The following is a 27,010-nucleotide window of genomic DNA, read 5'->3' on the forward strand; positions in this document are numbered from 1 at the left end:
TCCTTTCTAAACAAAATGAAATGCCACTTTCACTATTCCTCAAAAGCTGACAGACAAGAGGAATTTACTTTTGTTTTTTTAGGGCAGGAGAGGGGATTGGAAGAAAAAGTAAGGTAGAGTTAGGGAGCACATGAAGGAAGGAAACCAGTCTTCGGAGTCTTATTCCATGTTTTAAAAGCATGCAAAAAAGAGCAACAGTCAGACAGTGTAAGCTATGGAGACAATTATCTTTTTCCTAGGGGAGCAGGCAGGGCAGGAGAATATTTCTCAAGTGCAGATCTGGTGAATTCACATACTCAACAAGAAGAGGCAGTATGTTTTAGTGGGAAAAGCACTAGTTTTGGAGAGAGCCTAGGTTCAAATCTTAGCTTTGTTGCTCAATGACTACTAGCATTACCTCGGGCAAGTCCCTCAACCTCCAGGAATCTGTTTCCTCATCTGGAAAATGAGGGACGTCAACTACATATGACCTTCTAATTCTAAATCCTATGATACTATAAAAATATTTGCTGTTAATGTAATTAATTCCCCCATCATCCCTCATCACGTAAGGCAGCTAGGTGATACAGTAGTAGATGGAGCACCGAGTCTGGAGTCAGAAAGACTTAAGTTCAAATCCAGCCTTGGATACTTCCTAGCTATGTGACTCTAAGCAAGTCAGTTAACCTGTTTGCCTTAGTTTCCTCATCTGTAAAATGGAAATACTAATAGCACCTACCTCCAAGGATGGTTGTGAGCATCTAATGAGATAATATTTGTAAAGCACGTAGCACAGTACCTGGCACATAGTAGGTACTGTATAAATGTCTATTCCCTTCCTTTCCCTATAAGGTTGGAGGGAAGTCCTGAATTGACAACATAGATCCATTAGAGTAATATACGAGAAATAAGTGAAGGGAATGAATCTTAACAGGCATCCTCTTGGAAGAGAGGTATGCAATCTAAAGTTCTATTTTGCTGGTAAATGCAATTAACAAGCCATCACATTTTGGAAGCTCATTAAGCACTGGAATTTTACAAACCAGCTCCTTATATATGAAATGATTATCTTGTTCATGAATCTAGGCCTTTTGTTATTTTTGCTTCTCTCACTGCCCATTTGCATTGTGGCTTTCCACACATTGTTACTGCTTCTGAACAGGCAAAATAAAAGAAGATGAGTTTCTAGAGAGTTAACTTTGCTACTTCTTGGTAGCATCTAGTAAAATCATTTGATAGTACGTAGGCTAAAACTGAAGTTGTTAGTTTAAATGAAGTTTACAAAAACTAGGCATAAATTACAATCAATTTCATGTTTGTCTAGGCTTCTATTACTAAAGTCAATCGAGATGCTAAACATTTAAGTAATTTAACTTATTCATTTTTAGAAAAATTCATAATACTGAAATCCAAACAAATACAAATACTGATTGCATGAAAAAAAATTTTTTTGGGGGAAAAATATATCTAAAGACCAGGAAAAAAAAAGCAATTTCCACAACAACCTTAACATTGATCTATTGTGTTTTCACTTAAGTATTTTAAAACAATAAATAGCACCCTTATAGAGATATATGGAGTTCTTCAAGGCATAGGTCAACAGTGTAAGCTTTGGTAGGTCTTACTAATTTGGAAAGTTTTGAGTGAAAGACAAGTGAAGGATTATTAACTGAGGACCATCCTAGCCAAGTTCATTACAACTAGCTTAACAAACTGATGTATGAAATAACTAAAATTATAATTCCAACCTATGTGTTAATTCTTAAATTTGATAGCTGGCACCACTATGAACCCTTCTTATCCTATATTTTGGAATTCAAATTAGAGAATGGTAAAAGGAAGTTGGCCATCCAATTTCACTACGTATTCCTACCAACAATTTCAAGGCTTTGGAGAACTGAAAAGTAGTTTCTCCTCTTAAAAAGGCTGGCAGTATCTGAAATCATTTGGTCATTTATGATTACTTAAATTTAAGTAATAAAAAACTCACAATGCATTTGTCAAAGTTCCTTTTTACAGTCACCAAAACATTTCCCAATGTGGTACTGAGAAAAGAAGCAGGATCCACATTTTGTGCAGTCCATACATGATGACTCATTTTGACCAGCATGTAGAGAGAGTTAAAGCTATCAATTTTGTCTCCTAATGCAATCAGATTGTTCAGCTCTGGCTCGATGCAGCGAAATATTTTAATCATCATTTGGCGGATCATATCTTTCCTGTTCAAAGAACATACAAAGCACAGAAAATTTGGTGCAAATTTCGTATTAATTCCTCCCTAACTCTACTAAATTGTTGTCACATCAAACAGTGAAAATTACTTCAAACGATAACTTAGTTCTCAAATTTGAATAACAAGGTATCTTATTTTCCAGCTTACAAATATTTTATTGATCAAAAAATAATTTTATACCATTTATATACTCAGGCTCTGAAAGTTGCTACACAAACATGACTGTGTCAAGAAACTGAATGTCTTTCAAAGGCTATTATTTCACTGATGATGTGGCAAATCATGTCACAGTCAGTGACATCTTTGTGTTCATGAAATAAAAAGCTTAAAGCTTTATAGTACGTCCAAATTCCATGAAATATTTAAATTTAAATAAAATACAAATTTCAAAATTTAAATCAAGTTTCACTGTATTTAAAAATGTAGAAACCATTTGTAGCTCAACAGCATACAAAAACAGGCTTGGGCTGGATTTGGTCTCCAGTCATAGTTTGCTAACCCCTGCACACCAATGAATTTGCAGTTTCAGTCCCTATTCCCCATCCCAACTTAAAAACTCAAGGGACCCAGAAGCTGATGCTACACCATGCTCAGAAACTTTCAGTTCAATAAGTAATAATCATAATAAAGTATTTGAGACCACCATCCTAACTATAAACCCAAATGTAAACAATGATATCTGATGACTATGAGCACAATGTTAATTGTGATTTCTTTTCACTTCAGGAAAAAATAAAATCTTTTACTTTATGAGAAACTACAATTTTGTTCTCTAAAATTAAAAAAAAAATTACACATACTCAGATGATACAGACTGTAGTACACTAGAGTTTTGCTGCCGTGGTAACATTCCTCCATCCAAATCTTCTGTTTCAGCCTAAAAAATTTAGTAATTTTTCTATTACCATTAGACAATGAAGGTGATATCCATTTAATCTAATTTATATACCAAATAACCTGCTGATTTATGTATCAAATGTATCAAGTAACCTGCTCATCTTTAAAATGTGTCTTTAAAACATTACTGCCTAAAAGAGAATACATTACAAAACAGTAAGTCTTTAAAAAGTAATAGTTATTAATAAGCTGCACATTTATAATTTATGTTTTATGTTTCAACATGCTGTCTAGCACTTAAGATTTAAATTTTAACTAAGAATCATTTAAGAAAAAAACCCCATAATTTACAACAATCAGAAACCTGGACAATGTCAAATAATAACTTTAGGTTTTGGGTTGGGTTTTTTGTTTTGTTTTGTTTTACTGTCCTACCACAGCATTAACATCAGACTTTAATGCCATTTAAAACTCCAAAAGAGAATTACTACTAAACAGATTTACTTCAAAAAAGTTTGTATTATTACAGAAAGATATCAGCATATAGGAAAAAGAATACCAAACCTGATTCCAGGAGACCTGGATCCAAGTCTCCTCACCAGCTGTGTGATTTTAGACAAGTCACTGACCTCTCTGTTTCAATTTCCTCATCTGTAAAATGGGGTTAAAATATTTATATTGTCTAGTTCACCACTTATTGTGATGATCAACTGAGGTAAAATTATTTTGTAACCCTTTAAGAGCTATAATGTATTATTATTATTAATTTTTTTTTCATTTAAGTAACAGTAGTAGAAAGACTTTTGCTAAAAGAGACACCCACTTATGAGAGAGATCCTAAGCTGCAGGGTGCCAAAGGTACTAGGGAATTTATATTTCTGGTAACTCAAAGATTGAAAATTCAGTGCTTGTTTCACCATGATTCTTCTGGGTCTATTTTTATTTCCTCCTGTTTAGTCCTCACAACAATCAATATGCTAGGTGAGTAGGGTTGTCACTATCATCCACATTTTACAGATGAGAAAACTGAGGTGGTTAAATGACTTAGCTAGTGTCAGAATTTATTAGCAACACAGCCAGAACTAGGATTTAGATCACCTGATTTTGCATTCTGTCCCAGCAATGAACTCTGTGCCATCCATTAATACATCTTGACAGTCATAATTTTTATTTCAAGTATAGATGAATTTAAATAGCTATTTTATAAAAATGTTCTGTAAAGAAAAGTGAAAGCATTTTTCTTGCTAATATGAAAAATGTGGGGTGTGACATATTTCAGAAAAATTTATTCTGGTTCTCCAATTCCTATTTATTTCATTTTTATCATCTTGTAAAACCACACACATTGGACAAAATTATACATACTGTCTGAAATCTGGTTCGGCTTTTCTTAGGCAGTTACACATAAATTCTGATAAAATATTTAACAACATTACGTAATATAACCAAACTAAATATGAGCCATACCATAGTTCCAGGAATGTTTTGATGTTGCTGCAGTTTGAAAAATTTACTTATGAAGTCCTGTTCTGCGAGACATAGGGGTTCTAATTCACTTAGAACCTGTTCAAAGATCTAAAGAAAACCAAAATAATCAGTAAAATCATGGTGCCAACATAACAATATTTTTCCTTTTAGTTTGCTTCTTTCTAAAGATGGAAAATGTTTTCTCCATCTCTTCAAATGAATCCCAAGACAAAGCTCTTCTTAGAGTGAGTAACAACAAAAAAACTGGGAATTTTCAAAATTTATAACAGGGCTGTAGATTATAGTTGAAGGCCCACCCATAAAACTGCTACTTATTTCAAATCTAGAAGGGAAGGGAAGAACATAAATTAGAACTTTACACTGATATCTATGAGTATAAATCTATGGTATTTATTATGGCAGCCATTCCTTTTCGTATCAGGCAACTAACTGGTAAAGTGGATAGTACATTGGACTTAGTGCCAGACCCGAGCTCAAATCTAGCCTCAGATACATATTAGCTGTGTGACCCCACATAAGTCACTTAGATGTCTCTTACCCTCAGTTTCCTCATCTGTAAAATAGGGATAATAACAGCACCTACCTCCCAGGATTGTTGGAAGGATCTCATTGTGTAAAGCACTTTTACAAACCTGAAAACGCTTCAAAACTGCTAGCTATTACTGCTGTTCTTAATACTATTATCACGTCTATATAAGTTAAGAACCTGTGATTGCATTGGTATAGGAACTCTTTCCACCAATACATATCACCTTTTGTCTCCGATAAGAGTTACCTGAGGCTCAGAAGTTACGTGACTTGTTCATGGCCCACAGCTATTGTATTGAAGGTGGGACTTGAACCTGACTCCAAATGCAGAATTTTATTCACTTTTTACTCATTGTCACCCACTCCTTTATCTTGACAGGATTTAATTAGCTATCTAAACTGAACATGCTGCTATGCTTTATGGTTTCTTAACTGAACTGAGACATGAGATGCCAGAGCGATCCTAAATTAAATGCTGGTAAAATTTTGACTGAATAGGCAGCTTTGAGTTTGTCACTCAAATGGTGACCCATATTTTGGGTATCTTTAAAAGAAATATTTATCTTTAAGAATATAAAAAAGAAACAAATTTTTAAGTAGTAAATCAGTCAGTAAGATTGTATATTCTTGAATGTAATGTTAACTAAAAAAAAAGATCAAAGAAGGGAAAGTAATTTTTTAGATTACAATATAAAAATACTCTGTGTATGTACACATACATGCACTACATGTATGTAATAGATATTTTGGTCTAGACCTGTAATTTCATTGGTGAGGGAAATTTTTAGTGAGGAAACCCACTCCACCAGTTCAGATCAACAATTCTGCAAATGAGAGTTTGTTACAGAGAACTGACTGCATAAACTGAGAGGTTATTTGCCCAAGATCACAAAGCTAGGGACTGGATTCCAAAGATGCGACTAGATCCCAGGTCCTCCTGAATTTGAAACCAGCTCCCAATCTGCTATACCAGGCTGCCTCTCTCCTGCCTTCCTTTTCTACCTCTTCTCTCTTCCTTTCCCACTCTCTCTGTTTCTCAACACATACACACACATACACAACCCCCCACAAACACACACCCACACACATACCCACCATATGCTTACATTTTTTAAATATATGTACCCATGAAAAATAATATTTCAAGGTAAACTTATACCAAAGGGCAAAATTTCATGTCAAAATTTCTAAAAAATCAATTATTTTATTTTACCTTATCAAACTTGGTTCTGTCAGCTACATCAAGATCAGAGGCAGACATGTTTCCCATATCCAACAAAGAGGATGACTGAGATCTACGACTTCCAGAACTCTGAACACTTAGTTTGTTTAGGCTAGATGTAGATCCAGTCAATTTCCCAGAACTTCCATGAAGACCTATGAAATAATGAAACTATGAAAAAGAATGGCCTAGATAGGAAAAAAAAGTGCAGCATAAACCAAGGTTACTACTCTGAGGTCCTGGTTCTACAAAGGCTACATGCCATGACTAACAATGCATTGTCTCTTTCCTTTTTATGAGCAAGGGCCAGGGTAAAATTTGTTTTGTTTTTGTTGTCTTTTAAAACCCCTGCTTCTAACCCTTATTCCCAATAATTTCAGAGGCTAAGGAGGGTTCTACTTCAAATAGGAGAACCTGGTGGTACACTGTGTGGTGGTACACCAGGCTGGCTCTGTATCAGGTACCTCAAAGCTTTAAAAATACAAAACTAAGAGTGAACAGAGCTCATTGGTCTCTTTAATGAGGTGTTAGCTGACACAACCTTTATTTACTTTTGGAGAATACAAGCAATCTTACTATCACTCCCTTCTACATCATATTCAGATGCCTTATCCTAAAAATAGAATTCTGCTTTCAACATAAAGAACAGTGCTTAAATGGAACTCTTCAAAGGCTGAGAACATACTTATAAACATTTACTTTTATACGATAATACTTATAAATATTATTAACTATAATATGGAAGCCTCCAGTTTTTAGATGTTAAGCATACCTATATAAAGATATGCAGTAAACATCCAAGGTGAGAAGGGCAACAAAGTAGCCAGAAGATAAGTCTATCTTCTGGTGACAAAAAATCGATTAAACAAGACTATGAAAGAAGAAAGTGGTGTTTTCCTATGTGGGGGGAAAAATAGGCCATGGATAAACCATTTTTCTATTCTTCTTGGATAGTTTTCATTTAGTTGGTTTGGGTCAGGAGGAAAAATAGTGAAATACCGGAGGAAATTTAATAAAAATCTTATCTCGACTATGAAGTATTTGTCCCCAACCATGAGACTTAAATTAAGTCCTACTAGGTCAAACCTGAAAACAGAAATGTCAGTTAGTCTTTTTGCATACATCTGACATAATGGTCTATCACCTGACAAATAAGCTTAACTACCTCGTATATTTCTTAGTCTCATCACTGTTCTAATTTTAGATTTCTTTAACATATACCTTACAACTTAGAATAATCAATAGTTCTGGTGTTAACTTTTTTGTGACATATAACTAATTTCTACACATAAACAAACATGCATTGAGAATACCTGCTGATGCACTAATCATACTCACTCTCTGTTTCTTGTTTGACAGCACTTTCTTTTCGAGGCAGTGTAGCTGGGATGGATTAGGTTGCAAGCATCAAAGACAAAGACAAGTTAATAAACTGCATTTCACACAAAACATGCACAAGAGGAAGTTAAGCTCTAGTTTGAAAGACACATGCAAAGAACTATGAGAATCTGATAACTACAGTTGCAAACACAGGTTTAGTTGTCAGCTATTGTTCTAGAAATTATATGTGAGAAAGTTCTACAAATATGATGCATTTTAAAAAATATTTTATTCAAATATAGGTTACAAAATATTTGCTGAAACTTTTAAAAACTTTTTCATGATGAAATATATATGGATACTTATCCGCATATATATATTTAACATATAAATATTTAATCAAAGTAGTGGCCTTAAATTTAGATATTGGGACAAATATCATTTATGAAGAAATGTTCATTACATCATTTAGTGCAGTGGAAATCTATTATAAAGTAGTTCATTACACCACAGATAGAAACATATCATCTATTTGAAAGAAAAGCTCAACTTACAAGGCAAGTGCTCTATGAGACAGAATTCGATATTCATTGTTAATGATGGCTCCTGAAACCTGTTTCCACTGTGCTAAATGGTTTTTTTTATTTTGCCAAAAATATAACCACACGAAGAGGGCTTCAAACTGAATCTCTTAGTACCCAGCTTCATGAAATTTAATGAAGGCATTATAAAATTGTCAGGGAAAAAAATTATTTCCAGCCTACAATTCCTCAGTCCTAAATAGAAGCTGCTCATTGACTATTTGAAAGTAAAGGTATTAAATTGAGTTTCTTTGTATCATTTGGCATTTCTTTTATCTTTCCCTTTTGCTTAATTTCATTTTAATTAGAGATCATCTTGTGAAATATTTTGACCTGAGAAAATAATTTAAAGAGACCAAGTAAGAGAGCAAGGAAAAGAACCACAAAATGAAACAGAAAATAAAAATATAACTAATTTGGATATAAACTAAATAAAACTAAAACCTTATAAAAAAATCTGAGGGAAGAGTAAATGTTGTGCTAATGCACACCTAGACAGGAAATTATGCACCTTGTTGTAAGTAGTCAACTACTTGTTTGCAGAGTACTTTCTAGTACACTGGAGTGGTGTTACTGCGCTATATTTGTAGTTCAAGATCAAAGCACAAAATTTCAGGTGGTTCTCTATTCTAGGAGTCAAAGCTAATTACTCAAGCCAAATACCCAATTACCAATGATTGACCTGACAATCAGAAATCTGAAAAATCTGGGGGCTCACAAAATTTTTTTTGTTATCTATAGATCTTACTATTAAGCTGAATTTGTATATATCACAAAGAAAGGTTTTAAATTTAAGTTACTCATCTCTTTCTCCCCTCCTTGCTCACCCCTACAAAATCACAAAAATCTTTGGCTAGTATGAGATGTTTTTGTTTTTGATTCTTTTGTCCTTTGGTAGAACTTTTTAAATCTTTTGTCTTTTTGTAGAACTACCTTTTGAAATCAATAGGAGCTCTCAGTATGAGGAAGAAATGTAAGATTAAAATGACCCATTATTAGGAATATTAAAGAGTTCCACTGTTTTTATATATGTATATATATGTTTAAAATTTGGTGCCTTATATAATTAAATGAAATAAAAATGATAAATTTACCCCAATTAAGATTTAAAAAGAAAAACAGTAAGTAACTGCTTTTGTGGTTCTTAATCCTTGCTCCTAAATTAAGAGTTATGAACTGCAAATAAAAAAACCCCCAAAGTATCACTTCTGAAAAACAATCCTGAGGATTTCTAAGTAATCATTATTCAAAGAAGGACAACAATAGGAAATGGTATATATGAATACCATGTGCAAGAACAACACTTTTGTGCCAGTTATCTTTCATTTATTTTGAATTTAAACTAAGCAGATGATATTTACTACAAGAGTGACTAAAAACAGATTTCCTGACACAAAAAGCAGAAATTCTGTCTATAAAACTCTTTTGGAATAGACATACAAAATACTATTTTCTTTTCCATCAGTATGCAGCACCCCAAAAATGCCGTAAGCAAGTTTCATTGCATTTGAAACTTGAATAAAATGACAAATACAGATCATTTAAAATATATAAAAAGCAATAATTATACTTATTACCAAATCCAAATTAATTCAGCAATTATTTGCCAAATAATTATTTTGCTTCTAGCTATAGTATACACTTTTATCTTCAAATGGTCAAGTCCAATTTTAGCTAAAACTTAGTAAATCATTTGGATGTAATTTGAAAATAGCTTTAAAATGCTACAAAACTAAGGTGGACCAAATTGCTTTTTATAATCCAAATTTTATGTAGAGAATTTTTTCTTTTAATAACTTATTATGCCTTCATCACATCAGATAAAAGAAGGGAAAGATATAATTTAATACTCTTTTTAAATGTAAGACTATGCTCAAAATTCACTATGTTAATTTTCTTTTATCTTTTTAACAAACTCATTTAAGAATATCCTTAAGAAAAGTTTAGTAAAGTAAAAATGAGGTCTTTTAAAAAGTTTATTGCCACCTTATTTTAAATTTAACAATTAAAAAATATTACTGTAACCCCTGAATTAAACAGCATTTTTATTCCAAGAAGCTCATAGTGTTTCACTTTTATTATTTCCTTTACTTTGACATAAATTTTATACTTGGCAACCCAAAAGAAAATAAATTATTATACCATTGGGATTAACCCATAAGGATTGCTTGAAAGATATAAATACTTTGTATTATATCATTTTTATGCATCAAAGAAGAGTTCTTTTCCCCCAAATAAAACTGTTCACTAACAAGAGGTGACAAATATACTTGATGACAACAATCAGACAAATAACTGTTCAAATCATAATTTCTTCACTCAGAAAAAAGCATCACAAGTCAATGGTGAAAACATTAACTGGGAAATAAACACATTGCTATTTTGAAACAGTTAACCTTTAGGATGAGTTAGCATTTGTGTTTTCCAAAGCCAATTGTCCCCAAGCCATCCTGAAGACAACACATTCATACTGTATTCTTATTAGAGCACCATATATTCATATGATAAATGTGCTGGAATGAACTGGATATGCCATAGCAAACAAAATCACATGTTTGGACCAGTATATCCAATTCTTAGAAATATATATTCAATTCATTTTTTTCTTTGAACAGCAAATGACAAAACAACTGCTTTTTTTTTTTTAAGGTAGGTTTTTCCACTGTAAATAACACCTTCAAATGATGTACTATAAGATGAAGTCATTTTCAAGTTTTTTTCATTTTTAGAAAAAGGTTCCTAATTATCAAAGCTACTTAGGGTGTAGGCTCCTTTCAACAAACAAATGCTAAACTCATTAATCTAAAGGGGAGCTATGCAGACACACTGAGAACATTCGTAGCCATTTATGGCTAAATCTTGACTTGAATAGGCACATGACTCCTTCCAAGGGGAGCTCCAGGGATGGGTACATGCAAGAGCAGAATGTGGCCTTAGCAGATATATAACTTACTTCACAACCTGATACTTTTACTAGCTATCTTTTCAATTAGTTTTGCAAACAAAGTTCCCATTTAAACATATTTTGAAGTCATAAATACTAATATGGGGATTTTTACTTCCCCAAAGGAAGGAAATAAGCTGTACTGTTAGAAAAGACACATCATAGCATATCTTTTTAGTTCCTTGAAAGAAAAAAAAATCCCTTTACCAAATTTTAATTCATTCTCAGAATGCCAGGAAAATAGATAGACAGTAGGAATATTCTCCATTTCCCAAATGATAGCAATAGGTTAAGAAACTTGGTAGAAGTGATGCAAAGAAAAGCAGTATGGAATTCATGAATCAATACTGGGACTCCTTGTTTCTCAGTACTTTTTTTCAGGATATCTAATTTCAAATTACATTATTTGTGTATAGCTACATATTCTAGCATTCATAATATCCTTTCTGCACAATCAATACCAATAAGTGACTCTTTTTTTATAGTTTAGATCACAATTTAGTAATCTACTCTTTCATTTTTACCTACTGTTTGTTCCTTTCTTACTTCAGGTGCCTTAAAAAAATTCAGTAATTATTGTCACAATTAAAAGTATAAAGTTGAAAAAGTCCCTTGAACTGAGGCAGCATTGCTTACCAAACTTCTTGCTTTCTTTAGTGGTGCCTGTCATCTTGATCTTTGCAACTTCAAAGAAATCTTTTATTTCTCTTTCATATAGCCTTGATAAATAATCCATGTAATTCTTAAATAAAAAAACAGTAAGCATATTTTAACATAAACAAATTCAACATACAAATTTTTTAAATTAACCAAAAAAACTATTAAAATACACTGAAAATTTTGACTTAAAAGTACAGTTGTCTGAAGTTTTATCTGATCTATTTCCACAAATTAGTGTTTCCCAAAGTATGCTCCACAGGATAATTTTTAAGCTAGTGATCTGTCCAGGAGGAATTATTTCTTCTCCCAACACAAAAGTTCTGTCTCAGAGTGGGAGCTGCTATACAAGACTTAGGAGATCCCTTCCTACCTACCACCCCACCTAGGTTTGCAGAAGGCAGTGTCCATGGGGAGAAGGAAGAGCCCAGAGAAAAGCACTGCCCTCCCCCACTCCTCATCATTCCTACCATGGTTTACTTTTCCCAAACAGCTTTAGTAATCATAGTGGTTATTGTTTCTTCAGGTTTTTAAGACAACTCTCTGACTTTAAGAGACAATAAATATGAGCATTTGTCAGATGCTCAAGCGTTACTTTGTATTTTTAAGGGATTTAGACCTATTACTGCTTAGTACTGGGCATAAATGCTGACTCGCTTTACTAACTTAAGTATTCACTCATTAGCACAGCTGCTAACTCCATTAATTTTTTAAAGTATATTTTGCTCTAGTCCTGAAGACAGCCATTTGCAGCTTACCTGAAGTGGCTGAGATATCAATTTAATTTAAACCAATGTCACCACTTATTAAATGAATAATAATGGCAGTTCACACTTACATATTAAAGTTTATAAGGCACTTTCTTCATAATAACACTGTGAGATAAGCATTACAAGTTATTATTAACCGCTCCTCTCTTTACAGATGAGGAAACTGAGGCACAAAAAGATTAAATAACTTGCCTAAGATCACACAGCTGGTAAATGTCAAAGCCAAGACTCCAAGTTAGATCCACTGACTCAAGAACAACTACTCTTCCCACAAAACCAAATGCTCAAGAACATAAACAATGAATCTAACTATTTGACTTCTTAAAAAAATAACTGTAGCAAAAGTTAGATACAAGAATTATGGCTGGGGGAAGCCTCATGTAATTTCATGCTGATCATCAAGTTAAAAACTTGGAAGATGATGGTTATTTTCCAACCAGGCAAAAATGAGACTTTTCAACGTGATGTATAGTCAGAGCCACATAATATTAATGGGGGTGGTGGATCTGGGAACATATAGATCATTAAAATAATAACAGTGCTTATTATTAATTTCCATAAGTTCTAATTATAAACAATAAACATCAGGTCCTTGCCCAGATGAGGATGTATGTACAACTGTGACAGCAGCCAAATGGGCTTACTATAGTCATAATCACATCTTCTGAAGGAACACTAGTCCCTTTATTTTTTCCTGTTACTTGTTAACAATTTAGTAACCAAAATTAGATTACACTCCAAAATATTTAGTTTGTCAAGAACTCAAACCACAAGATCAAATTACATTCCTGGGAAATTTGTCAATTTCATGGTAAAGAGTATGAATACTGTCAACAAAAACACACTCTGAGCATGAAATGAGACAAAACCATCTATAGATTGGCTAAATACTTGCCTCTTCACTTAAAATTACATTCACAAATATATTATGTATGATGAAAGAACAATAATACTGAAAACATGGTAAGATCTAGGTTCAAAATGGGCCTCTGACACTTACTAGCTGTATGATCATGGGTCAGTCACTCTCCTGAGCTTCAGGTAACTATCTAAGACATAACTACCAGGTCAATGGACAGATAAACTGATATAGGAAGCACTCTCACCTACAGATCTCCCCAAGTGCCCAGCAGAAATATCTGCACAATACTGCTATTTAATGCTGCTGAATTTAAATGAGCTTCTTCCCAAACTTCCTCATGCATGTGCTCAAAGTCTAGAAGAATATTTTCTATATAAACACTGCTTGAAAAGGGATGGTATGACAATTTTCCCACATACATATTTAAACTGTGAACAAACATTAATTCAATGGAAGCTAATACTTTGCATTTAGAAAACGTCACAGCAACTCTTCAGTTGCTCTAAGAGTCATTCAGGATTTTTTTCTTTTCCATTCATTCCCATTTACTTTTCCTCTTATAAAGTTGTGATTAATAAATACTATTCTTTTGGTTTTGCTTTGTTCACTTTGCATTATTTCATAAAAGTCTTCTAATATTTCTCAGTTGTTGATCTTAGTTGCTTTATAGTATTCCATAATGCACCACAATTTATTTAACCAGTCACCTAATGGACAAATAGGATGCTTCCATCTTTTGCAATTACAAATACTGTAGCTAAGAAAATCTTTGAACAGATAACACAATCAAAAACAGACCAAAAAATAAGCTATCACGGTATATTCTCAACAAAGGAATTAATAGGTCAAATGTATTACAATATCTGTACCTTTTACTGCATAGTGTTAGACTACTTTCCCCAAAAAGCCTACTGGTTTGAAATTCCATCAGCAATGAATTAATGTACCTATTTCTCCACAATCCCACCAGCACTGAATCTCATTGCTTTTATTTCTGTCAGTTCGATATGTGTAAAATGGTATCTGAAGGTTGGTGCTAATCAGCAAAGGTGAGCAGTTTTTCAAATGACAACTTGTTTTTGTTCAGTTGTTTTTAGCTGTGTCCAGCTCTTCGTGACCTCATTTGGGGTTTTCTTGGAAAAGGTACTGGAATGATTTGCTATTTCCTTTTCCAGTTCACTTTACAGATATGGAAACTGAGGCAAACAAGGTTAAATGACTTGCCCAGGGTCACACAGCTAGTAAGTGCCTGAGGCTGAATTTGAACTCAGGTCTTTCAGATCCCAGACTCAGCAATCTTTCCAGTGAGCCACTTAGATGCCCATCAAATAATTAATAGTTAAAATTTTCTCTTTTGAAAACCATTTTCCCATTATGTTATCCATGTTTTCTTCCAATCATTGAGTATCTTCTCCTCTTTCAGATATCTTGATATTGTATCTCTTAAAGCTCTCAAAACTGTTATCCCTGGCACAGATTTCCTCTATGTATACTTGGCTTGGTCCTCTGATCTTTGTCTTCTTTACTGCCACTTTCTAGGAGAAGGCTGACAGGAGCCTCATCCTATTATCTTACTTCCTACAACTATTATCCACAGGTGTTCCCACCTGCTTCCCTTGGGAATAGCTGTCCCATACCTGCTTTCTGCAGCCCTACTGTCACAATGTCTTGTTTACCCACCAGCAGTAATCACATACAACAGAGCACCCAATGAAATCCTGCATGTCAGCCTCACCATGCTCCTTCCCAGAGGAAAAGTGTCTATGAATTTAAAAAAAAAATTATCAAAAGTGAAATCCTTTAAAAGGTTGTCAGCATATTCTGGAATTTCAGAATCTAAGAAGTAGTCAATAAGAGGCTGTGTGGTGTAGGGAATAGAAGGCTAGCCTCAGAGACAGTAAGACAGTTCAAATTCTATTGCTGACTCTGGGCAAATCACTTAAATGTTCAATGATCCATACAATTCTGTAAGACTATAACATGCAGAGCAGGTGATTACACATTAGCTCACTTGGAATTCCCTACACCAATAAAATCATAGTGCTAGTAAACTAAGTTGTTCCTTCATTTAGAAAAGCCAAACTGTTTTAGCAGTATTACTACCTTTAATGTAGATAAATCCCAATTGTATCGTCTATATCCTACATATCTAGACCTAATACTGTTCCCAAAATTTGCCTGCTAGACACCTGCTGGATGTTCTATCAGAATCTCAGGCGAATTAAGGGAACAATATTAGGTCTGGATATATAAAATTGGAAATTATTTATGAAATGCAGGATTTGATGAGCTCACCAGGGGAAAAAACAAAGATAGTGAAGGTCCAATAAAAAGCCAGCAGGGGTAGACAACCTGCTGCCTCCAGGCCACAAGTGGCCCTCTAGGTCCTCAAGTATGGCCCTTTGACTGAATCCAAACTTCACAGAACAAATCCCCTTAATAAAAGGATTTCTTCTGTAAAACTTGGACTCAGTCAAAAGGCCATACCTGAAGACCTAGAAGGGCACATGTGGCCTCGAGGCCACAGGTTCCCCACCTCTGTCTTAGAGGGACATACACTTAAAAGGGTGGAAGATGGAAGATTTTCCAATAAAGTAGACCAAGAAGTAGCAGCTTGACTAGCAGGAAGACAACAGAATCAGAGGAGCCAAGAGAGAAGTGTGTCCAAGAAGAAGGGGTGATCAACAGTGTAAAAAGTTGTAGAGATCAAGGTGGATGAGGGATAGGACTAAGCCACTGGATTTTAGCTGTTAAAAGGAGATACGTGGTAGATTTGAAAGATCAATTTCAGAAGTTGGATGTTGAAAGTAAGTTCTTTTTCATCTTTAGATAAGAATTCCAAATAAATAGTTTTTAAAAATACAGTTCTGGGAATACATATCCTTTTAGTTCTAGTAGATGACACTGCTTAACTTGGTGAAATAGTTTATCTGAATGTTAAATCCATACCTTTGTTAGTCCCTCATATTTTCCATAATCTGTACTCTTTAGCCACTCCATCAATTTGGCATATCGGAGCAAGTCTCTGTGGAAGGGATGGTGATTAGGCAATGTCAATTCAATGGAGTGCTGTGCAAGAGTGGAACTCTGGTCATGTCCCTAAAGAAAATAGAACTGAATTAATTATTCACATACATACAGAAACATCATGGCTACTAATGAATAACTGAAGTGATGATAGAATTTTGCAAGGCAAAAATGAAAAACTGAAAAGTCAGTACTTTTTTTTTTTTAACATATAGGCTACACATTGTCAATTAAGATTAACTCTACAAAATAATGATTTACTGGCACAAATGGCATTCTGATAATGCACTAAGTTATTTTTTAAATGTAACCATTAGAAAATTAAATGATTAGTTGATTTAATTAAAGCTCATCTCTCACATTTAATTTTATGATTTCCTAGATCACCTTTTAAAGATATACACACACATTTATATATCTACATGTATATAATGTACATACACAGAACATTAATAAACACATCAAATAGGGAGCTGATTTACAATAGAATGTGTTTACATTTATGGCATCCCTTTCCCCACCCCCTCCACAGTGTATTTGGCACACAGAAAAATCTGTTTCACAGAATCACAGGACTTTAGAATACGAAAGGATCTTAGGACTCACCTAGTCCCTTCATTTGAAAAATGAAAAAAATGATATGCAAGGAGGCAAGGAGTCAAGAGCTCCTGACTCATGTCTTCTCTTTTTACAAAAAAAATTCTGTAATGCAAAAAAAATTCTTCCAGGTTTTCTTCTTAACTATCTAGCTTTTAGTCACTGGCAATTTCTCTCACTGTTTGGGAGCCACAGCCAAAGCCTTATCTAAGGCAGCTGGCCTACTCCTCTTCTCTCTTTAATGCCTTTTTCCACCAACATGGAAAAATTCAATAGCATAAATCTGACTTTAGTGGAAAGGTCAGTTAAGTAAATAGTCACTGAAACGAAGAAACTCATGAGACCTTTGGAGCCATTTGTCTGCTGTGCTGGCATACTATCTGATTTGTTCTCATCAAATAAGATTATGCTTATGTGAAAAACATACTAAATTAACTTGGACAGTTACAAAAGCAAGACAGAGAGCTAAACTAAGTCACTTGAAAATCAGTTAACGTAGACAGCTTAATCTTTAATTTAATGTTAACCATCATTTTAAAATACCTGTTGCCATAAAGATCAAATTTTTAATAGTATGTACAGACAGGATTTAATTTTTTTGAATTGTTAAGAAAAAAGCTTACAAAGAAATTTGCTGAAAACAGGTCTGAATATATTTAAAGAATCTTACTGAATATTTAAGTTGTACTACCTGTGAGTTTCATTCTGTCTGCATTTTAGGTTAAAATGGAAACATGTAAAATTTCTAAGTGAAAATACTTTTTAAAGGATATGCATAAAGCTAAATCAGCAATTTAAATACAATAATCTACCTTCCTACATTATTTATGAATTAAATTCAAGCAAAAGATAATAAAATATCCCCAAAACTAAATAATTCTAATTTTCCATTTACTGCATGCAGCAGGCTTACTGGCTTGAAAAAGAATCATATTTTTATGCTTATTTTGTTTGTTTGTTTATTTTTTTTTTGGCTAGGCAATGTGGTTAAGTGACTTGCCCAAGGTCACACAGGTAGTAAGTGTTGTGTCTGAGGCTGGATTTGAACTCAGGTCCTCCTGACTCCAGGGCCAGTGCTCTATCCACTGCGACACCTAGCTGCCGCCTAGTCTCAATATTTTTGACCTAATGATTTTTTTGCTTCTACTCTCTTGATATATACATATCTTTATTTTTTGTTCCATCACTGAAAAAAAGGACAGCTGGATAAAGTCTGAACAAAACATATCAAGTAATTTTAGATAAAACTTGTATCCCCAATGCCTGGCATAGAGTAGATCCTTAAACAAACCCCACTTATTAAGTGAACTATGTATATCTAATGCAATCACAGGACTGGACAAGGCATTTTGCTAAATGTGAAGGAGACAAAGACAAAAGAGTACTTTGCACTCAAGACATCACATTCTAACAGGGGATATGTACACACATCTCCTGTAGGAGGTAGCACGATTTATGACATGGTACAAGACATATAAAGAATCTAAGAGGGAGTACATTCCAGGTAGGGGAATAACCTACACAAAGCCACCAGGCAAGAAATGCAAAGCTGAATTAGGCCAACAGACTGGCCAGATTGGCTGGAATGTCAAGGCAATATATTACAGTGGAAAGAGCATTGAATCTGAAATCTCTGGAACTCAAATCCTGCCTCTGTCATTTTCTCCTGTTTCCTCCTCTCTAAAATGATGAAGTTGGATTAGAGTGCTTTTAAGGTCCCTTCCAACCTTCTATCACCTTAGACTATATAAATAGGAGTAACATAAAATAAGTCTGGAAAAGCAGGCTGAAGACTTTAAAGCCTAAGCTGAGGAGTTTGTATTTTATCTTAGAAGCAATATAGAGTCACTGCTAATTTTTGAGCAGGGAAATGATACAGATAAGCCTATCTTTAGGAAGATTATTTTGGCAACTAGGATGGATTGGAAAGATGTAAAACCAATAGCAGGTAGGCCAATTAGGAAGCAACAGCTCAGGTGAGAGGTAATGTGATTGAACTATGACCAAAATGTTAAACATACATAAAAAAGATGTGTCTAATAGATAAATGTTGCAAAATTTGCTTCAGGAAATTGACATCATTCTGATCCACTGAAGTACTCTTCATTCTGACAGTTGGGCACTGAAAATAGGTGGTCTTCTACAGATTTCATTTTACCATATAATGAAATAAAGATCCTTTGACATTTATGTAAATTGATGGCAAAAGAAGGGTTTTCGTGCTTCATTATGTATCAAAATGTAATTTCATTTTTCTGCTTATCCTTTCTATGTATTAATTGAAAACTCAAGTTTTTTTTTCCAGTTTCTCTTCCCCTTAATTTTCATAGTATGATTATAGCACTAACAGTATAATCACTTCTGTCATGTTGACAGTGGTATAATCTCAGAATTAAGACTTTTCTGCAGAAATAAAGTAAAATAAGCAGCTATAAAAGAAACAGCCAAAGGAACATAAAAAATGGCACATGCATTTTTCTTTATGGAAATGGTTTCTCACTTAAATTATTCCTATTATTAATGTTCTTGAATATTAGAATTGTAATTAGTTGAGGAAGCCAGATTCTCATAGCTAGAAATATTCTCAAGTGCACAGAACTTTAATAAAAGTAGAAATTATTGATGGTAGACAATAGTTTCTGGGGGAGATGAATGCTAAGTGAATATCAGAGAAAAATCAATTACATAATTATGTACCATTTACACCCATAGTATTTTTCAACTTAAATCCATTATTTTTTCATAATCTACAAACTCACAATACCTTTGCTTTTAATACAGGTTAAAGAAAGCTTTCTTAACAATTTTTTTTAATGAAACAGAGGACATAATGGCAGGCAAAAACAGAAAGGGATTCTAACAAACTATCACAAGAGTCAACTTCTCAAAGACTATGATGGATTATATATTGTATGTTAACAACCATGCCACTGTATTAAACCAACATTTAATCATTCATCAGTGACATAAGGATTCCCAAATGCCTCTCCCATGCTCTAATGATCTATATGAACATAGAGATAAAATGGAAGTATCTAAAGCACTAAGGATAAATATTTTTCAAAGTCTAGTCAAATATATACCGAACAAAATTTGAAAGAATCCAATTAGTCTAAGTGGCCAGCTTTTCCTAGTACAAATGGTGATGGCAAAGGAAGGCCTTATTTGTTTCTACTAATTCAACCATCACATTGACTGAAACAATTTAAAATTCTAGTCCTCCAGTGGAGGATCCTACATCATAGTATGATTTAACATTTTCTATAAGTATTCCATCTCCTTCAGTTTAAATATCTTATCCATTAGAATGGGAATGTTCAAATGGAGCTAATAAAGCAACTAGGTTTACTTTCTATGGAGGATAGTTCACTGATTTTTTGCACAGAAGATGCCAACTTCTGTGAATATATTGCTTGACTCTTATGAGCTAACTTAATAACCTCTTAGGTCTGACATGGGACCTACCTTTTAAATTTTTCTTTCTTGGGGTGACTTTTGAATGTTTCAGAGATGAAGGTTTTTTTTTTTCTTACTTGTTTACATGAATTTTCATCTCTTATTCTTTCAACCAGTTCTACAGAGAATTGCAGACTAATCGTCATTAATCTGACTCTTGCTATATCATTCCTCCATACAAAAACCTTCAATGACTCCCTATTTCTTACACACTATTTTAAACTCCTCTGCCAGGCTTTCAATGTCTTCTGTTACCTGGTCCCAACTTACCTTCCCCTACTTTAGCCTTTCCACTGTTCCACAAACATAGCACACCTATTTCCATCTTTCTCTCATATGGAATATTCTTTCCTCCTAACTTTTATTTATCTAAATCTAGTTTACCTCAAAGTAGCTTCATTTGATCTTTCTAATTCTAATAGATTTGTTTGCTAAATCATATACTGCTCTAAATTGTTGGGTACTAAGAAGCAACATGGTAGATACAAGGCTAGCCATGGAGTAAGGAATGAACAAATGAAAAATCATTTATTTAGCATTTACTATGTGCAGGCACTGTGCTAACTGCTGGGGATACCAACAAAAGCAAGAATGACAGTTCTTGCCTCAAGGAGCTCATATTTTAATGGAGAAAGGCAACACAGTAAGGGAAACTAGAGGTGTGTTTGGAGGTGAAGGGCAATAGGCATGGCTCAGCATGACTTGGAAATGCCAAAAACTGATGTGGAGGCCTGGTTCTTAGCAAGACAAGGTGAAAGCTCATTTAGTAGAGCCCAGGCAGAATCCAGGTACAAGTGGGAGGAGGATGAGGAAGATAGCTAGAGTACAGACAGTATCATTTGCAAATGGCTGGGAAGACTGGGATTCCAGCCTAACCATTGGATTTGCCATGGACAAGTCACTTAACCTCTCAGTGCCTCAAGTAACTCTCTAGGACTATAAGTTGCAGAATAATTGCAAAACTGAATTGGTAGAGGGTGTTTTCATACAATAAGTTCCTGACATAGGTGAAATTATTGGTCCATACCTCACACTATCCCCCAAATTGTCTATTATTACTTTATATGTGTTGATCTTCTTTTGCCAGTAAAACAGTAAGCACCATACAGAAAAACAAGTATCTCTATAAGGAAAATAGACATTCTACACACATGAAATATCAGATTAGACCAACTTTTCAATCGATAAAAAATAAACATTTGAAATTCAAAACATTTCTGCTGGGGGGTGGTGGTGGGAGTGAAAAGGGGAGAGATAAAGGGAGAATGAGTTCCACATTTGTCCATTGGACCTGAAAGAGATCAATTAACATGGGATAAATCAAATACAAACAAGCCACAATTATTTTGAAACTTTTACTGCAATATAACATTGAAGTAAACAATAATTAGTTTCTACCATTTTTTCTCTAATTGAAATATTATACTTGAGTTTGACATATCTCCTAAAAGTACTTGTTGCAGCACTTGTTTTTAGGGTTCTAAGACTATTATTACATGCAACAATATGTATCAGCTTGTCAACAATGAGAAGGCTCATTTTAAGCAAAGATGTCAGCTTTTTAAGACAGAGGCATCCAAGTCATTTGTAGCTACAAACAAAAGAAATCTTCACAGAGACTTATAGTGTGGAAAGGACTACATTGGTTACAGTTGTATCCATTTCTGTAGACAGTAGCACTGTCAATAGTATATCCCCCTTCAGATTCTATAAAGAATCAAATCAAATTAAGAATATGAATTAATACTTTCTGTGACTCCTAAGTCTGTGGATTTACCAAAACAATTATTTAATTATATAGGAATAAATTAATTTATAGTTTTAAGTCACTAAGTCAAAAGAAATTAAAAATTGGTGCATTTCTCACAACATTCAGACCCACCTTTCTTCCTATCACAGTTTTAAGGCCCAAAGAATACCATCTGCTAAGGCACACAATGGCAGCTATAAATGCAGTTATTTGGCAGCTTTATACGAGTACTGTCAAGTTACAAATTTATAAAGCCAAGTCTGCAGCTTTCAGTTAGATTTAGCAAGCCTGACAAATAAAAACATCAAAACAGATTAGAGAAGCTTGAGTCAAACCCCATGTACTCACGGGAACTGAAAGAAAGTTGGACCTGCTATAGAGCTGAAGAAGGGCCTGAGTAAACTAAGTGGAGATAAAATATAGGATCATAAGTATTTTAGAAAGCCAAAAAGTTGAAAAAAAGAAAGAACCCAACAACTGAAATACTGAAAGGCAACAAGAACAAATTCCCTAAAAAACAAAATTCCAAAATACATTTTTCCAAATTGCTAAATTATACAATGAACTTTACATTATCAGAAATTACATACAGCTTTATTCACAGCTTCTTCCTTTAGCATTTAATTAAGCAATTAAGGAGCTCTTGAGGGGCCTGTGAATTTTAAAAAAAAATTTGATAACTGAACTTCAATACAATTGGCTTCTCCCTTGTAATTTTATGTATTTTATTATATATATTTAATACTATTCAAAGAAAAGCTCCACAGGTTTCAACAGATTGCCAAAGGGATCCATGACACACAAAAAAACTTAAGAACCTTGGCTTTGACACAATCAGTTATAGTTTTCTGCCCATATAAAAAAGTGGACAATTTTATTTACCTAAAAATATCAATTAGGATCATAGAGAAAAAAGGCTGTATAAGCAAGGAGAGCTGGGTGTGTGTGTGTGTGTGTGTGTGTGTATTCCAGTGGTCAATATTATTAAGGATATATATAACTGCAATAAAATTCGTGGTCATGTACCACAAATGACAGAAAACAAATGATCATTTTTAGCGGTATACATTATTCCAAGACATTAAAAAAAAAGGATCATCTCTAGTTTGTTGGGTAGATCCTTGATGCAGGGTTTATAGAAAAACACAGGCAAGGTCATATAATAATGATTAGAAGGTTTGGAGGATTTTTGATTTGCATGAGTGAAGAGAATGCCCACAATGATGAGCATGGATCCTCTTTCAAGTACACAGTATCTATCTATCTGTCTATCTATCTATCTATGTAGTGATATGCACATGGTAGTTTTCTCTGAAAATTTCAGAATACTATGTGAAATCATTCATATCACCTTTCAGAATGTGTCAAAGGTGAAGCTGTGTGTAAAACAACTCAGGAATAATTTTTTTTATATTGGATCTGTGATTTAATTGTTGTACAAAGTTCCAGGTGAGGAACTGCTATCAAAGATCAGCACCTTTTCTGCAACTTAAAGCCTTAGAGTTGCTGGGGCACAGAGATGTTAAATAACTCACCCAATGCTATAAAAGCAAATAGTTGTCAGAGGTGGAATTTGAACCCAGGTCATTTTGGCTCCAAAGTTTGCTCTCTCTCTACTTATTATGCCATGTTCCCTCTCCTGGAATAAATAAGCTTATTTAATCCTTTCTACATGATTTCTACAGGATCAAAGAAGTTACAGTTAGAAGAGACCTTAGAGATTATCTAGTCCAACCAATTCTTTCATTTTACAAATGAGAAAACTGAGGCCAAGAAAGGGAGAATTAACTTTCTAGGAATCAGAATTCTCTCTCAGAGAAATAAATATGTGTGTATGTGTGGTGCAAATGAATGCAGAATTAAAGGGACAAAAACCTAAGAATGTGTAAACTGCACTATAGAATGTGTTGCTGAGGTGGTTTTAAAGGGATATACAAATGATAATTTAAATGCATGATAATCTTTTCAGAAACTCAAGGTTTAAAATAAAATATCGATAAGCTTGGGAAAGTTTCAGCTTAAGTAGAAAAGTAAAATTACCTGCTGAACAAAAACATTGTTAAGATGACTGGCAAGCCTTCGGGCAAACTGTTCTCGCAAATCACCAAAACGTTGTTGCTGTTGTTTGACTGCGTGAAGCATATCATGTCCTGAAGAGAAAACAAGAATCCCATGAAAAAGTTAGCTATATAAAACACTTAATGTGAGACTTAAGTATTCAAGATGACAAAATTTAAAGCAGTAATACAATTTCAAAATTTGAAGAGTCAAAAGTTTAGTTTATCGACTCATTTGTTCAGACAATGTTAACAAGGAGATTTTTTCAAAGTCCTACGAAACTTTAAAAAGTAAATCATTCATTTAGGCTGGAAACAAAAAGCTCTAAATGTTTTCCCCCTTCTAATCAATCAACCAATCAATCAAATTAAATTAATAATGAAAAGCACTGTGCTAGACTGGCTAACAACGTCAGCGTAAAGTGGATTAGGGACTGGTGTGAAAAAAAAAGTTCCTTCAAGACAGCAGAAACGTGTGAAAAGAACAGTGGAAACCTACTAGGTGTTATCCTCAGGATCACAACATACGTATCATTTCATTTCCTTTCAAGTCAGTGAATTAAGATTTTTTAAAAAATAATGGATGTAATTATAATATCTGTACAAATCTGATTTAAGAAATATGCTACCTGGACGAAGAGCTACATTCATACACTGTAGAAGGGCATCAGCTGCATTGGTACAGGCTTCAATGCCTCTCGAAGAAGCAAGATCTCCTTCCTGAAGAGCTTTTATGTGACCTTTTGCCAAGTCCATGTGGTTCTGGAATACATGTAAAATATGAAGGTTATATACATATAACTTTAGGCAATATACTGATATTAGATTTAAAATATTATTCAAATTAACCATGACCGAGCAAAAATTCTCTTCCATACTGGAACTAGGCAAAAGTTTATTAATGGCTCACAGCTGTTACAGCTGTAGGGTATAATGTATTAGCCTACTCACCACAAGGAATTCTATCTCTGATAGGAGTTTTACATTGTTAGTGTTACTAAGATGAATTAAGTGGTTGCTTTCTGAGATTTGATCCATCTGTTCTTTTACACTTTGTAGCATTTCTTCATAGCTGCTCAGCTTCAGTTCAATCTGATCCACCTCCTTAAGAGCTTCATCCAGCAACTTCATCAGGATATTCACTTGTTTCTCAGAGGCCATGATTGACTGGATATTTGCCTACAAAGTAAAGGAGCATATTTGAAGGACCCACTAAATTGGTGGTGTCAAAGTCAAAAAGAAACAGGCTGCATAAGGACTTAGGAATATACAAATTAACATTATCTATGCCTACTGTAATTCTTATTTTGTTAAACACTGACCAATTACATTTTAATCTGAAACACTGTTTCGCACAATAACTGTGTTCATGTCATTTCAGATCTTTTTTTTTGTCTCTCCAAATAAAACGTAAAATCCTTTCATTTCTTAAGTTTCCTGACAGAGCCTAGCAGAGTTCTCTGCACAAGGCTAAAATGCAGAAATAAAGTTTATTACTGAGATGCAGAAATGTTTATTACTGAGCTCTTTCTTTCCTGCATTTATTCTGATTAGTACAGCCTGGGTTCTCTTCAGTTGTCCTTCCACTGGAATTTAGGCTAATGTCATGTTTAACTAGGATGATATTGATGCAAAATTTAGTTAAAAATTATTCAATAGACATATAATTCAAATGTAGCCATTCACTAGCTAACAGATCTCTCTGGGCCTTGTAATTCCTTCATTTTTAAAATGAGGCTTGGACTAGATGATTTGTAATGTTCCATCTGGTTCTAAAATTCTACTATTCATTATAATTTTAAACTGTTGTTCATTCTGAATTTTCCATAAATTGTTTCCTTATGTTTCCCTCCACCATTATGTATGGCATTTTAAAATGTATTTCAAATTTAACATGGCAGTTTCAACAGTGTCCTGTTTATTTGTCCCCTTCTGAATGTCCTTCTGCTCTCGTTTATTTTTTTAAATGATTCATAGATGCTCTGTTCTTCCTTTTCTTCTTTTTAAAAAAAAGTATTTCTATCACACTTTCTCACTCCCAAGTTCCTTCCATTTTCAAAAGGGTAATGTTTACCTCTTAGGCAATTCTAGTAATAACGAAGAAATCTTTAAATACCCCAGTAACAAATATAAAAAATTAATAATGTGCTGAATCACAAATTAGGTATAGGTAAATATGGAAAAGCAGAAATTTTATAAGCCAAAATTATAGATAAGTAATGAAATAAGGTTAAGAATGAATAAAAATATAAAGAGTTAAATGACAGGCCCATAAGAGAACTAATTTACTAAACAGAACCTTGGTGAAAAAGAAGATTTTTTAAAAAATGAAGACAACATAGAAACTACATATTAGATTCTATGGAATGTATCTATACCATTATTCAAAGGCAAATTTACAGTGTTGAATGCCTATGTTAGGAAAGCAAAGTGAAACTTAGTGAATTGGGTGTATACTTTACAAACCTGGGAAAAAGAACAAAGCAATAAACCAAAATAAAAAATTAAAAGAGAAATAATCAAGATATTAGTTGAAATTAATATGGCCAAAAAATTATAAGTAAAACCAAGAGCTGTTCTGAAACCCCAAAACTGGTCAACAATTAGCAAATCTAATCCTTTTAAAAAAGAAAGTTATAATTACCAAAATTAGGAATGCAAAAGAGGAGATCATGATGACTCTGACAAGGATCGCTATCTAC

The 27,010-nt window shown here is 33.8% G+C and overlaps 1 protein-coding gene across 7 annotated transcripts in view; it reads right to left on the minus strand.

Moving 5' to 3' along the window:
* Positions 1–27,010, minus strand: part of EXOC1 (exocyst complex component 1) — a 60,134-nt gene that overhangs the window by 15,300 nt on the left and 17,824 nt on the right. For 2 of the 7 annotated variants that reach the window (XM_020975293.2, XM_020975294.2), the window contains 11 exons: positions 25,260–25,487; positions 24,938–25,070; positions 24,292–24,401; positions 22,600–22,653; positions 16,371–16,520; positions 11,769–11,874; positions 7,626–7,670; positions 6,279–6,442; positions 4,517–4,624; positions 3,013–3,089; positions 1,970–2,198 (listed from right to left, as the gene is read on the minus strand). In XM_020975293.2, coding sequence (XP_020830952.1) covers positions 1,970–2,198; positions 3,013–3,089; positions 4,517–4,624; positions 6,279–6,442; positions 7,626–7,670; positions 11,769–11,874; positions 16,371–16,520; positions 22,600–22,653; positions 24,292–24,401; positions 24,938–25,070; positions 25,260–25,487 — 1,404 coding nt within the window. The remainder of the gene's footprint in view (positions 1–1,969; positions 2,199–3,012; positions 3,090–4,516; positions 4,625–6,278; positions 6,443–7,625; positions 7,671–11,768; positions 11,875–16,370; positions 16,521–22,599; positions 22,654–24,291; positions 24,402–24,937; positions 25,071–25,259; positions 25,488–27,010) is intronic. The other 5 variants (XM_020975297.2, XM_020975296.2, XM_020975298.2 and 2 more) reach the window with 3 other exon arrangements.

Source organism: Phascolarctos cinereus, unplaced genomic scaffold (genome assembly GCF_003287225.1).
Source record: "Phascolarctos cinereus isolate Bilbo 61053 unplaced genomic scaffold, phaCin_HiC Scaffold_9;HRSCAF=440, whole genome shotgun sequence".
NCBI classification, from domain to species: Eukaryota; Metazoa; Chordata; class Mammalia; order Diprotodontia; family Phascolarctidae; genus Phascolarctos; species Phascolarctos cinereus.